This window comes from Lissotriton helveticus, chromosome 6, assembly GCF_964261635.1.
Source record: "Lissotriton helveticus chromosome 6, aLisHel1.1, whole genome shotgun sequence".
NCBI lineage: Eukaryota > Metazoa > Chordata > Amphibia > Caudata > Salamandridae > Lissotriton > Lissotriton helveticus.
The window spans coordinates 348658783-348673483 of record NC_136067.1 but is presented as its reverse complement, the minus strand read 5'-3'; the positions used below and the strand labels follow the sequence as shown (position 1 = coordinate 348673483).

Below are 14701 nucleotides of genomic sequence, written 5' to 3'. Positions count from 1 at the left end.
CGCTCTGGCCGGAGTGGTCGCTCCCAGTGCTCCCTGGCGTGTACTGGTATCGTTGAAGCAGCGCTTTTGTGGATTCTGCCTCCTATCTGTCTCATATAGCTCTGCCTGGCTGCCGCTTTGCTTATAACGCGCTTTGGCTTGTAATTTTACATTTCTGCAGCTGTGTTAGCGCGTTCTCCCCAAGCGCTCTGTTGTGCTCCCCCCTCCTCCATTTTGTTGGTTGTTGTTGTCTTGGTCAGCCCGCCCCGCCTCCCAGCTGAGTCGCCCTCCCACAGAATACAAACTGCGCCTCCCTACCTGGAAGCGCTGTGACTCGCTCTTCGCTCTGGCTGGAGTGGTCGCTCCCAGTGCTCCCTGGCGTGTACTGGTATCGTTGAAGCAGCGCTTTTGTGGATTCTGCCTCCTATCTGTCTCATATAGCTCTGCCTGGCTGCCGCTTTGCTTATAACGTGCTTTGGCTTGTAATTTTACATTTCTGCAGCTGTGTTAGCGCGTTCTCCCCAAGCGCTCTGTTGTGCTCCCCCCTCCTCCATTTTGTTGGTTGTTGTTGTCTTGGTCAGCCCGCCCCGCCTCCCAGCTGAGTCGCCCTCCCACAGAATACAAACTGCGCCTCCCTACCTGGAAGCGCTGTGACTCGCTCTTCGCTCTGGCCGGAGTGGTCGCTCCCAGTGCTCCCTGGCGTGTACTGGTATCGTTGAAGCAGCGCTTTTGTGGATTCTGCCTCCTATCTGTCTCATATAGCTCTGCCTGGCTGCCGCTTTGCTTATAACGCGCTTTGGCTTGTAATTTTACATTTCTGCAGCTGTGTTAGCGAGTTCTCCCCAAGCGCTCTGTTGTGCTCCCCCCTCCTCCATTTTGTTGGTTGTTGTTGTCTTGGTCAGCCCGCCCCGCCTCCCAGCTGAGTCGCCCTCGCCCCTCCCCCTCCACTATCCATATATGACAGTAGTTCCCGCGCGCAGCGTTCACGCGCAGCGACCGCGCCCAATCCGCGCCGAAGGTGTGCCAAAGGTAAGCCCGTCTACGCCCGTCCGCGCCTGGACCGCGCCCAGCGCCAGACCCCCTGGCCCCCCTCCCTGCCACCCTGCCCGCATTACCTACGATGCCACCACGCTCCTAGCCCTTAACCCCGGTCGCGCCCCTAACTGCGTCCAACTTTCTCCTGCTACTCCTGCAAATTCAGCGGCACCGACAACATCTCCGCTACGACCACACCACAGACTCCCGACCCCAACCACCTACAATGCATCCTTCTCAACACCCGCTCGGTCCACAGACACGCCATTGACCTATGGAATATACTAGACACCATCTCTCCAGACGTCGCCTTCCTAACGGAAACTTGGATGAACGCCTCCTCCGCCCCTGACATCACCATTGCCATCCCTGAAGACTACAAGATCACTCGCAAGGACCGTACCGGCCACACAGGAGGAGGAATCGCTATCGTCCATAAGAAATCAATCCGCATCTCAACCAGCTCTGACACCAACCTCGCCAACTCCGAACACCTTCACTTCCAGATCCACATCGACCCCAAGACCACACTCAGAGGCACCCTCCTCTACAGACCACCAGGACCCCGCGCAAAATTCAGTGAAGACATCACGGACTTCATCACTCCACACGCGCTCCCCTCCAAAGACTACATCCTTCTGGGAGACTTCAACTTTCACCTTGAAAAGATCAACGACCGAAACACCACCACCCTCTTGGACAACCTCGCCAACCTCGGACTTAAACAACTGGTCACTTCCCCCACTCACATCGCAGGTCACACACTCGACCCCATCTTCACCTCCAGCAATCATGTCTCCTTCAGCCACACTACGGATCTCCTCTGGACTGACCACAGCTGCGTTCACTTCACCTTCAACAAGCCAAAACCCATCAACCACCTCCAACCAACTCTGCAAAGACACTGGAACAAAATCACCATCGACCAGATCTCCTCATCGCTCCTTCTAAACGCCCCAGCCCACTCTTCTAACCCAGACCAAGCCGCCGCTAACTTCACCCTATGGTTATCCAACACCGCCGACACCTTAGCACCACTGAAAAAACGTCAAAGCAAACCTGGCAACAAGAAGGCCTCATGGTTCAACGATGATCTTAAGAAGTCCAAGAAACTCTGCCGCTCCCTTGAAAAGGCCTGGAAAAAAGACCCAACCACTAGCACCAAGGACGCCTTCAAAAACGCCACCCGCACACACCACCAACTAATCCGAAAGGCCAAGAAAACAGCATTCAAGGATCGACTTGACAACAACGCCCACAACAGCAAGGAACTTTTCAACATCGTCAAGGAATTTTCCAATCCCTCGGCCAACTCCAACGACATCACCCCATCTCAAGCCCTCTGCGACTCCCTAGCCTCATTCTTCCACAACAAGATTGCAGACATCCACAACAGCTTCGACAACCAACCCGGAGACCAACCCGCCCAACCATATGCTGAACATTCTCCCCCCGTGAACACCCTTAACGACTGGAACCCAATCTCCACTGAGGACACCATCCGCCTGATGAACTCCATCCACTCAGGATCCCCCACAGACCCATGTCCTCACCACATCTTCAACAAAGCAGACTCCGTCATAGCACCGCACCTCCGAGACGTCATCAACTGCTCCTTCAACTCCGCAACCTTCCCTGAGAGCTGGAAACACGCTGAACTCACCGCCCTTCTGAAAAAACCCACAGCGGACCCCACCGAACTCAAAAATTACCGCCCCATCTCGCTCCTGCCATTCCCGGCAAAAGTTATCGAGAAAGCTGTTAACAACCAGCTCGCCGCTTTCCTCGAAGCCAACAAATCCCTCGACTCCTCACAATCTGGCTTCCGAGCTAAACACAGCACTGAGACCGCCCTCATCGCAGCAACAGACGACATTCGAACTCTACTGGACAATGGAGACACAGTCGCCCTCATCCTCCTCGACCTCTCTGCAGCCTTCGACACAGTCTGCCACAGCACCCTTTTACAATAACATCGGAATACAAGGAAAAGCACTTGAATGGTTCACCTCGTTCCTCTCCGGAAGAACCCAGAGAGTCCGCCTTCCACCTTTCAAGTCCGAGGCCACTGAAGTCATCTGTGGCGTACCACAAGGATCCTCACTCAGCCACACCCTCTTCAACGTATACATGAGCCCCCTCGCAACCATCGCCCGCCAACACAACCTCAACATCATCTCTTACGCGGATGACACTCAACTAATCCTTTCTCTCACCAATGACCCCAGCACCGCCAAAACTAACCTACACGAAGGAATGAAAGAAGTCGCCGAATGGATGAAACACAGCCGTCTGAAACTGAACTCAGATAAAACAGAAGTCCTCATATTAGGTACATCCCCCTCTGCATGGGACGACTCTTGGTGGCCGGAAGCCCTTGGAAAAGCACCCATACCGACAGACCACGCACGGAACCTAGGCGTCATCCTGGATTCTTCACTCTCAATGAACAGACAAGTCAGTGCCGTATCCTCATCCTGCTTCAACATTCTCCGCATGCTCAAAAAAACATTTCGCTGGATCCCCACCGAAACCAGGAAAACTGTCACCCATGCTCTGGTAACGAGCCGACTGGACTACGGAAACACCCTCTACGCAGGTACTACCGCTAAACTCCAGAAGAAACTCCAACGAATCCAAAACGCCTCAGCCAGAATCATATTAGACATCCCGCGCAACGAACACATCTCTGGTCACCTGAAAGACCTCCACTGGCTACCCGTCAACAAGAGAATCACTTTCCGACTACTAACCCACGCACACAAATCACTTTACGACATCGGACCAGAATGCCTCAACTCACGACTGTCCTTCTACACCCCCTCCCGCCAACTACGTTCTTCCAGCCAAGCCCTCGCCACTGTACCTCGCATCAACAAGACCACCATGGGAGGCAGATCCTTCTCATACCTGGCTGCTAAAACATGGAACTCACTCCCTACTTACCTTCGCCTTACCCAGAACCACCTAGCATTCAGAAAGCAACTTAAAACGTGGATATTTGACAAATAATCCTCCTCCCCTTCCTAAGCGCCTTGAGACCCTCTGGGTATGTAGTGCGCTATATAAATTCTTTGACTTGACTTGACTTGACTGGCCGGTTGTTAGGCCAGCCAGCCCTTGTAAATTCTGGCGGTATGAATGAGCACTTCTAAACATTCTCCTGTACTCCTCATATCATGTCATGCAGTTTGTAATGCTAGAATCAGGCACTTTTGAAATGTAAAAATACTGTAAGACGAAACGCAGCAATCAGACACTCTGCAATGAAAAGAATGTAATGCGTAACGCAACAACCCGGCACTTTCCAAGGTAAAATAATGCAATGCGTAATACAACCACCATAAATAAGGCAATGTGTAATACACTAATCAGGTAATTTGTTATGCCGGAACAATGCAATGCACAATACGCTAATCAGGTAGTTTGTCATGCAGAAACAATGCAATGCGTCATACGACAATCAGGTTGTTCGTTATGCAGATAAAATGCCATGTTTCATACACTGATCAGATAGTTCGTTATGCAGGAATAATGGAATGCATAATACTCCAATCAGGTACTCTGTTATGCAGAAATGATGCAGAGAGTAACACAACAGTCAGGTCCTCCGTTCTGCAGAAATGGAATAATGCGTAATACACTCAGGTCCCGATCACCGGGCCTTAGGTGGTCTCTCCGCCTCTCCTTCTCACTTGCAGCCAGCCTCTCAACAGTTGCCCCCATCACGGTACGATGTAATCAAAAAGTGCAGCTCTGTACTCCGACCTCCTGTACTGTCACTCCCTTGGCAATACGTGCCGCGATAAGACACCTCTGTGGTGCTAAAACAAGCAGACAAAGGCGGAGCGGTCGTTATTTGGCCCCGCGAGATGTATCTGTTGGAGGGCCATAAACAAGTTAACAACAATATATGGTACCGGAAGCTATCGGAAGATCCAACTAAAGAGGTCAAAGGCTTGATTTCAGAAATGTTGCAAGTAGGCAAGGATGGTGGCTTTCTAGGTCCAAAGGAATGTGAATTTTTGGTAAAAAATTTCCCAGGACCCCCGTCTTGTACCTATTACCTAAAATCCACAAAAACCTCAGTGAACCCCCAGGGCGCCCAATAGTATTGGGTTGCGACTCATGCCTTGAGCCGATCTCAAAATACGTGGACTTTTTTCTAAAGCCTTTTGTGGGAAGAGTTAAATCTTATTTGAGAGACACTACCGATTTCTTGACCAAGATTGAAGGAACCCCATTCAATGAGTCAACCCAAATAATGGTTACAATGGATGTTACATCCCTCTATACGCAGATCCCTCAGGATGAAGCATTAGAGGTGATGGAAATATATTTGGAGAGCAGGGAAAGACCTCATAGAGTCCACACAGCATTCATTTTGAAACTTGCTGAAATTGCTCTAAAAAAGAACTATTTCTCCTTTAATGGTGAGTTTTTTATGCAAATCAAGGGGACGGCCATGGGATGTCCTTATGCTCCAGAGATGGCAGTCCTGTATATGGGTGAATATGAAAAGAGATTTGTGGAAAACAATAATCCTTTTCAAGAACGAATCAGCCAATGGTTTCGCTATATTGACGACGTCTGGCTCCTGTGGCAGGGGAGCCAGGCGGAGTTATTAGCATTCCATGAATTTTGGAATGCTAGACACCAGGACATAAAATTTTCCATCAAATACAGCCAAACAAGAATGACATTTTTGGACTTGGAAGTTACATGTGCACAAGGAGAACTTAAAGTATCCCTCTATAAGAAACAAACAGACAAAAACACCATCTTACATTATAAAAGCGCACACCCTAGGAGCCTCAATGCAAATTTGCCTTATGGGCAACTGCTGCGCATAAGGAGAAACTGTACGGAAATAACTGAGTATGAACAACACGCCCAGAAGTTTTGCGGGGAAATGGTCCAGAGAGGGTACCCCCAAAAACCTTTAAAACATTCATTTAAACTAGCACAATTTACTCCCCGGGAGTGCCTCCTCCAGGTTAAAGAAAAGCGATAACTGGACAGACTGGTCTGTGTTACCTCGTTCGGTCCAGACACCCACAAAATGAGACAGATAGTATTGAAAAACTGGCATTTGCTGGAGGGACTTGAATGTCCGTTCCCACGCACTATCTTTGTGTATAAGAAGAATCAAAGTATAGGTCAACAACTGGTGCGAGCTGACATTTCGTTACCAAAACCTAAAAATACCCTATTATCACAATGGAACATTAAGCCAGTGGAAGGGCACCACAAATGATGTGGCAATTGTATTGCTTGTTGCAACACAATTGAAGGAAGCGAGGTTGTCCTCGCTGGGGTTAAATGGAAACATCTAACCTTTATAAACTGCAAAACGAGGAATGTTGTTTATGTAATTAAATGTCCATGTAACAAAATCTATATTGGCAAAACAAATCAGCAAGTCACCACGAGAATTACCCAACACAGATCTAGGCTAAAAAAGAAAGTCATGACGGCCCCCATGGTGGAACATTTTGAGGAAAAAGGCCACGGCGAGAATGATTTTAAATGATCAATCCTTTTCTGTATGAATCAAACTAAACATCTGGCAGATGTAGATAAGGTATTACTGCAGAAAGAGGCATACTTGATTCTGAAATTTAATAGTACCCAAACTGTCTTAATAATCTATCAAAGATTTCTAGGATATAGTCTTCCGTGAATTACGATTTGTTGTATATATCTTTGCAATAAATAAACCATCCTCCTTGGGCATGGCAAATAGAATGAGGATCGAAGGTGTTATGAACAAAACAATGGTACATACATAAGAATATCACTGATTTGCAGGAGCGCTAGATACGCCGGCAAGCGCCCAGTGGGAAGCAAATGTAGTATAGGAACCACAAGTACCAGGATCCCTTGGGCCACTTTGTATGACATATTGGAAGATTCTAAGATGGCCGCCAATGCGGATACAACCAGGAATGGTACTGCTGGCGGCGGAAGATAGTAGGTAGCATTGTTTTAATTACTCTTCTCCCCTATCTTTTGATCGCCAGCCCGTGACATGAGATGCCAAAATAAAGTTAAAAACTAAGAGAGGACATGCGAGATACAACCTGCCTTGATCATATCATGACACCCACCTTTAATACAAGGTATGACCATTACTGTCAGTCCGAGAGGATGCCTCTCCTAGTTCAATAAAGCTAAAGATAATGTTTAAGCTCGTTTAGAATAACAAACCGTTTGTTCATAGGAATATTTGATACAATCAAGTGGTCAGTGGACTGATTCCAAGTACAAAGATTAACCAACAATCCCGAATTACGCAGGTAGATATGCAGAACTACACAGTGTGATAAATGTTTCTGAGAGTAAGAGAGGGTGAAATTCATCAATAAACAAAACTTTATTGTTGTTTACACCTACTACAGATAAGTGAGAGAGCCCTGATGAGAATCCAAGAACTTACCCACTTGGATTCGAAACGCGTCGGCAAAATCTAAGGAGTGAAAAATTCCCATTGATTGAGTAAACCAGCGTTGGCTGGACATAAAAAATTTGGGCACCTTATGGTGAAATAATCTCCTACTTTTTTACTTTGTCTGAAGGCTATTCTTTTGAATATTGATCATCATTTATTAATTTTTCTTAAATCACAAACACATTGAGATGTAGTATTTGTTGTGTATGTAGGCTGTTTTTGTTAAATAGTTTATTCCAGTAAGAGTTGTGTAGATTGTTTTCTTTCTTTGAGATTTATGTATATGTGTTGTAAATAGTATTGAATGTATATATGTGTCTTTTCCATTCATGAAATTAAAAAAAAAGTTTATAAAAAGAATTGAAAAATTGTGAGGGTATAAATAAAGGTACCCATACAGACTTAAACTACTTTGTTTTTGTCTTGGAAATGATTATTATCAAAAAGTGGGAGGCGGGCATTTTTTGTATTTTTGCTGTTGAAAAAGGGTCCAGCCCACTCCCTTTAGGACCTAACTCCTTAGTCGTATAGAGCGATATGAGCCGAAGCAGAGGCACGTGCTGCCGACACGAGAAAGAAGCCGAGAGCGTCTCCCTCTGAGCCCATGCCCGTCCCAGGAGTCGACACACATTACCTGGGGGACGCACACTCACTCTCCTCTCCTTGTCAAGCAGATGGGCCTCCAATGCAGCTTTGTGAATTGGCAACAGTGGCTCGGGCCGGCAATCCAGCTCCTCCAGGACTGCCGGTCCGGGCCGCTACAATTACAAAGATTTCAGGCTGCCACAGAGCACACGCACACATCATCGCTGAGTCTTCCTTAAGCTTTGGGTGCACAATCATTGGGCACTCCACACACAGGTCTCAGGCTGCAAGAAGATCACAGCCAGAAGATCACGTACACAGTGTCGCTGAGACTTACTTTAACTCCAGTGCACACGATACCAAGGCAAATCCTCCCAGAGGTCTCATGGTGCACAATGCACCCGCACACAGCGTCGTCGAGACTCACTCGGATTCTGGTGCAAATGATAACAAGGCAAATCCTCAGGAAGGTTTCAAGGTGCACAGCGCACACGCACACAGCGTCGATGAGACTCACTTGGATTCCGGTGCACACGATAACAAGGCAAATCTTCGCAAAGGTCTCACGGTGCATAACGCACATGCACACAGCTTCAATGACACTCATTCAGATTCCCGTCCACACGATCAATGGACAATCCTCACAAAGGGGTTCAGGCTGCACAAACAACACGCACACCGCATCGCTGATCCTTGCTTGGACTCCAGGTGCCCACGATCACAGGGCACACCTTACGAGGGTCTCAGGATGCAACAAGCATGCACACACAGCGCCGCTGAGACTTGAATGGAAACCTTTGTGTTTCTGTGTTTCCTAAACAGGAAGCCAGCTCACCTCGGGCCCTTGGGGATACGCTACTTCAGGACACCGAACACAGCAAAGTCCTTTCAAGCAGGGGGACACAGCACACAGCAAAGACCCTTTAGCCATGCATTTGTTAAAACAGCAAACTGCAGGCCAGCCCCAGAGCACACTGCAATGGTCAGTCCTATCCTTCAGTCTCTTCAGTTGTTTCTTCCTTGGCAAAGGTCATCTTGACCACAAAGTAGCTCCAGTCTTGTTCACACTTGATCAAGCCATTCTCCTCCAAAGTTCAGGGGCTTCAGCTCTCATAGTTATACCCCTCAATGGCTTTGAAGTTTTTGTGTTTCAGGGAGCACTGACTCCTGTTCAACCCACTTCTGGGTGCATCCCTGCCAGTGACACCTTCTTCCTTTGATTAGTGGTGGTCTGGATTCTCAATCATTCAGCAGGAGATGGGACAATTGTTTTATAGCAGCAACCTAGGCCTCTTCACCTCTAGGAGCTTCTCCTTCCCTACACTCCAGATGTAGGTCAGCCTGTTGCTCTCTCACCTCCTCCCCTGGGTCAAGACATTCCCCAGATCCTATCGCTTTCAAATCCAGACAGTCAATCCAGAGCCAGGCAGAGACACACAGAAATGTTAGAGCACAAAAACTCAGCCACTTCTAAAAGAGTGGCTTCTAAACACTCAGTGCAAACCCCCCTTCATAAAAAGAGGAGTTATTATACTGTGAGTTCAGGCATACTAAACGTCACCGTTCCATCTTAAGCTTTTAGGAAGACAGGCTGGAAAACATATCACACAGCCTCCCCATTCTGTCCTTTGGGCAAGATGGCCTTTCAACAGTGAAAAATGAAATGGAGATTATTTTACTGTCGGGACATGGCAAGCACATGAGCACATGTCCTACCTTTCAAATGCCCGGCACCCTGCCTAAAGGGGTACCCTAGACCTACCATAGGGGTGTCTGGTGTGCATAGAAAGGGAAGGGTAAGGTCTGGCAAGTGAGTGCACTTGTCAGAACAACTGCACGCAATTGGTATTCACACTTTAGCTGGGGTCAGATTCCTTTTAAACTCAGAGGGGTACAAGCTTTTTTTCTATATTTTTGCTGTGTGGCTTTATGCTATGCAATACACCTGATTTTGGAGAATTTGTACAGACCTCTCTACTATGCTGACACCTTTCTGCTTTACTGGATCTAATTAGGGTTTCACTAATTATTGCTAATTAGTACAGGCTTATTTAAGGTAATTTAAATTTACTCATGCATATGCTAAAGAACCATAAATCATATACTGTTCCTTATTTTCTGCATTGCTGTTATTCCTTGTATGTTTTATGCTTTTGAGACTAAAATTTGGACTGCCAGTAGTGATTCTATATTTTTACACTGTATTCTTGAGACTTGTAAATATCAGTTTGACTTTGTGTTTGTAATCAACCTACATTTTATTCCATTTATTAACTTTGAGTCCTCACTGTGTAGCCAAATGAGCTGCACTGTAAATCTTGGATGATATTAACTCCTCTTTATTTCTCAGGCATCTAACAAGGTCCATCGCAGTGAAATTTGGATATTTACCTCACTGCTTTGGCAGATGCGTACAATTTATGCTCCATCTGTGCCACCTGCAGTAATAGAACTATGTCTGTCAACAACTTCCTATCTCCACACTCCTCACTCATACTAACTGAAGTTGTTTATTTAAAGGTTTTAATGTTCCTTCAGCAGACCCTCCCCTCTTCCCTTACTCTCTCTCTCTCACTCTCTCTCTCTCTCTCTCTCTCTCTCTCTCTCTCTCTCTCTCTCTCTCTCTCTCTCTCTCTCTCTCTTTCTCTTCATTTCTCTTTTGCTCTCTTTCTCTTGTTTGCTCTCCTTTTCTCTGGGATGTTTTCCAATAAAGCTCTCTTTTTCTCTGGTATCTTTTACATTAATGCCAGTTTTTAACCTCCAGGTACCACGGTCTGTCTGCAGTGAGAGCTGTGCTCCGGGATACAGAAAGGCTGCCAGAGAGGGGGAGCCCGCCTGCTGCTTCGACTGTGTACTTTGTTCACAGGGGGAGATAGCTTCCAATGGTAGGTTTGGATAGGAATAGTTCTCAAAACATTGTCATACAGATATAAGTGATGGAATTGGGATGCGGGGGTGCTGTAGCAACCCAAAAATAATCATTCTGGAGTTTAGAAGGTAAAGGAAAATAATGATACCTTTAAATGTTGTTTTCATCTTTTCACATATGCAGTGTGCACAAAGACAAAAGACAAATGTGAGGTTATGTCTTCTGTCAAATTACTGCTTAATTTTTTAACATGGAACATGGGGGCATATTACCAAGCAGGGCGATAGGAAATTATCGCCGCTTGCTGCCGTTTTCGGCCGCTAAGAGGCGATAATTCTTTCGCCCTATTAGCAAGCTGTCGCTAACTAATGTTAGCGACAGCTTTTAGGCGATATCGAAAGGTTTGGGGCCCGCTTTCAATGTCAGCGATGTTTATCGCTAATGACATGCAAAGTGGGCGTACCCAACTAGTTAGCGACTGAAAGCAGTCGCTAACGTCGCTATCGCCTATTAGCAAGGCAGGCGTAGCGATGGAAATATTCACGCTAAGCGCGAATATCTCCAAATACTAACACCTGCCCAGACCAGTTCTTAGCCATGTTATCCAATGGGAGGTGGATAACATGGCTAAGAGCATTTCGTCGCTAATGCATGAATATCGCTGTATTCTCAGCGATATTCACGCATTTCGCCTCTATCGCTGGATATTTTAGCACAATGGAGAAAAACGTTGCTAATAGCATGTTTTCTCCGCTAACATATCCAGAGATAGGCAGCGATAAAAAAAAAGCTCTAAGCGCATTTAGCAATAAATATCGCTATTCCTTGGTAATATGTCCCTTGGTGTTTTGTTTTTCACTGACAAACAAAATGTGTGCATTTTGTACAGTGAATTATGTGAAAAATCTTGCTCAAGTGTGAAAGGAAGCCTATAGCATGTTGATTCTGTAACACTGAACACATTTTATATACCTGTAAATGAATTGTACAAATTATTCAAAATATATCAGCAGTTGGGAAAGTACAAATCAATTTTGTAATTCTGAATTTTAATGGACATCTAGAATTTAATATGATTAAAACAAATCAAGGCACTTTACACAGTGATGCGCACGTGATAAATATACGTGAACTCTATTTTCACTCATTAATATTTGTATGACTGCGCATGTCTGGGCAAATCTATTGGCCATTTCAATGGAAAATACGCTGTCTGTAATTGACTGTGCTCAATCACACCGGTATATGGATAGTGTGCACCACCAGCTATGTACCACAGCCTTACCCCTATCCTGATGAATGTCAGAATGCCCTAGCTGATTATTTTTCAATTAGGTAATAAATGTAATCTTATTTTTGTAACTCAGTTATCCATGTTAAGGGTATTAATAATGTATCATGCAGACTGCAGGGCATAACATGGGATGAAACAAATATTCTGGTTGGAGTTGAAGATATTAAAGAAGATACTATATACAATATTATCAGGATACTGGAACTTTGGGATATCGTCTTTAAGACTGTTTAATAAACTTGAAATCCCCTCTTTTATTGAAAAGTATCAAAATATAAAATACAATAAGCACGAGGACAATACTATTTATTTCCGATAACAATCGAAAAGACAGCATATTTAAATAAATAACAAAATAGTGCAATGCCAATAATTTAAAATCGCGGATAGGTAACTGGGCATGCTAAGAGCAAAGCCTTCACTAACAGGATCCCACAATTTTTTCAGTTTTCGTCTTTTTGGATTATAATGAATAATTGTAATTTCCGAGCCACAGACAAAGGTGAACTTTTGCCAGCAAGCTCTAGGATCAGGAGGTTTGCTCTGCCACCATGCCCTAGCAATGCACAATCTGGCCACATAACTGCCTAGAAGTAAATCGAAGTCAGACTACACAGAATAGAACATAAATGGCCCCGCATAAAAAGTTTAGGATCGTATTCAACTTCCAATCATAATACGTTGTTTAGTTTATAAAATGCAGGAGCCTAAAATGAAGAGAGAGAGAGGCAAGTGGCAAAGATATGGCGAAGAGCACAAGAAACAATCAGAAGATGGCCGAAGGCCGATTGTAAACAGTCTATGTGGAGTATAGTATGTATTGTACAGTCCTAAAAATGGGCTGTGAATCAAGACATATGCCTACGAACATAACACTGATATCCCCTTCACTCACCGTCAATTCTAAATTCTTAGGCCACTTATTTGCTCACTGTTGAAAATATTGTGTATTGGCGTTTCAAGAGACAAAATGCTAATGGACCGGAGATAAGGTAATTGATAAAGCCGCTCCAAAAATGGATTGGCGCACATAGAAATTTCCTTAGATGATCAATGGGAAAAAAAATCTCTGAGTTGAAGATATCTAAAAATATCCTAATGTGCCCCGTGAAGAACCTGGAGTGTCTCAAAGGAGTAAAATATACCATTAGAGCACAGTTGGCCGGGTGTTCAATGTCAATCTCATGGCAAAATTGTAAATAGCCCTCGTACCAAGACAATGGTAAATTGGTGTTGCGCCCAAGGCAAGTATACTGGTTGAAAGCAGAAATACTGCAATATGTCTTAAGTGATGTCCAAACCTTATGATAAACAACCAGCGTTTTAAACCTGGTGAGTCTAAAGCAACCCTGGGTGGAGTTCGCAGAGTTGCGCTACACAAAACTCTGCAAAGTGGTAAAAAAAACTCTGCTGCGCTACATGAAGCACCGCAAGCGGCGTAGTGTGGTAGAAAATTGCTTTTTGTGGTGATTTCCAGTGCCGGATGCTTGTCTGCACTGTGTAATTATCACAAACAGCACAATGCACAGCGCAAGCGAGCGCTCCTTTCCTTTCTGCAGCTCGAGAGGATTTTTACTCGAACGGAAGCTTTCTCAACGCGAACCAGCAGTTTCTCAACACGAGCGGTCGTGAGCAAACACGACCACTCGTAATGAGAAACCTGACCCCCCGCGTTGAGAAATCTCGAAGGGAGGTTTATTTTCCACGCTTGCGCTCGCCAACTTGATGTTGACGATTGCGAACGAGGACAAATCTTGCCAGAGGTAGATTTTCTGTGCTCGCCAACTTGATGTTGGTGAACGCGAATGAGGAAAATAAACTTTAAAAAACTCTGCAAACTGCGCAAACAGAGCGGAGTTCACTGCCCAGGGTTAGTCTAAAGTAGACTGTATCAATCAGGCCCTGCACTGTTGCTGAAGTGCAATAAAAAATCCGGTACTCCAGAAACATATAGGATAGCTGCCATTCAGCCCTACCCATAACAGCCAGAAGTCAAAGCCCGAATGAAGAAAGAAAATACAGCTGCAATGATGGAAGGGCCATACCACTCATATCATGTGGAAACTGCAAATACCGTATAGCACAATGGGGGTTTTGATACCTCATATAAAGCCCTGCAGCTAGTCTCAATCATTTTTAAAAAACAGCTTGGGAAGATATAATGGTATGGACCAGAGGAGGTACAAAAAGGAGGCAAAATTACCATTTTTATCAAACAGCAGTGGCCAATCAACTCCACATGAAGCTTATTCCATATCTGGAAGACTGTCATAAATTTGTGATAGAGCCTCAAATAGTTAAGCTCAACCATATTCTGCCAACAGGAAGAAATGCAACCCCCTAAATAAGTGGCTTCATTGACTTGGCAGCAATTTGCAGGGCCTACAGCAGAGCTGATTATAACTTGGGTTTTGCAGATGCTCAATTTACACCTGGAGAATGTACCGAAATAGGCAGCCAATGCCTCAATGCCAATGAGTGTTTGAAT

General features: G+C 45.3%; 1 protein-coding gene across 1 annotated transcript in view; it reads left to right on the top strand.

Moving 5' to 3' along the window:
- Positions 1–14701, top strand: part of LOC144762302 (extracellular calcium-sensing receptor-like) — a 131875-nt gene that overhangs the window by 109415 nt on the left and 7759 nt on the right. Inside the window, exon 4 of the mRNA XM_078647450.1 lies at positions 10815–10935. Coding sequence (XP_078503576.1) covers positions 10815–10935 — 121 coding nt within the window. The remainder of the gene's footprint in view (positions 1–10814; positions 10936–14701) is intronic.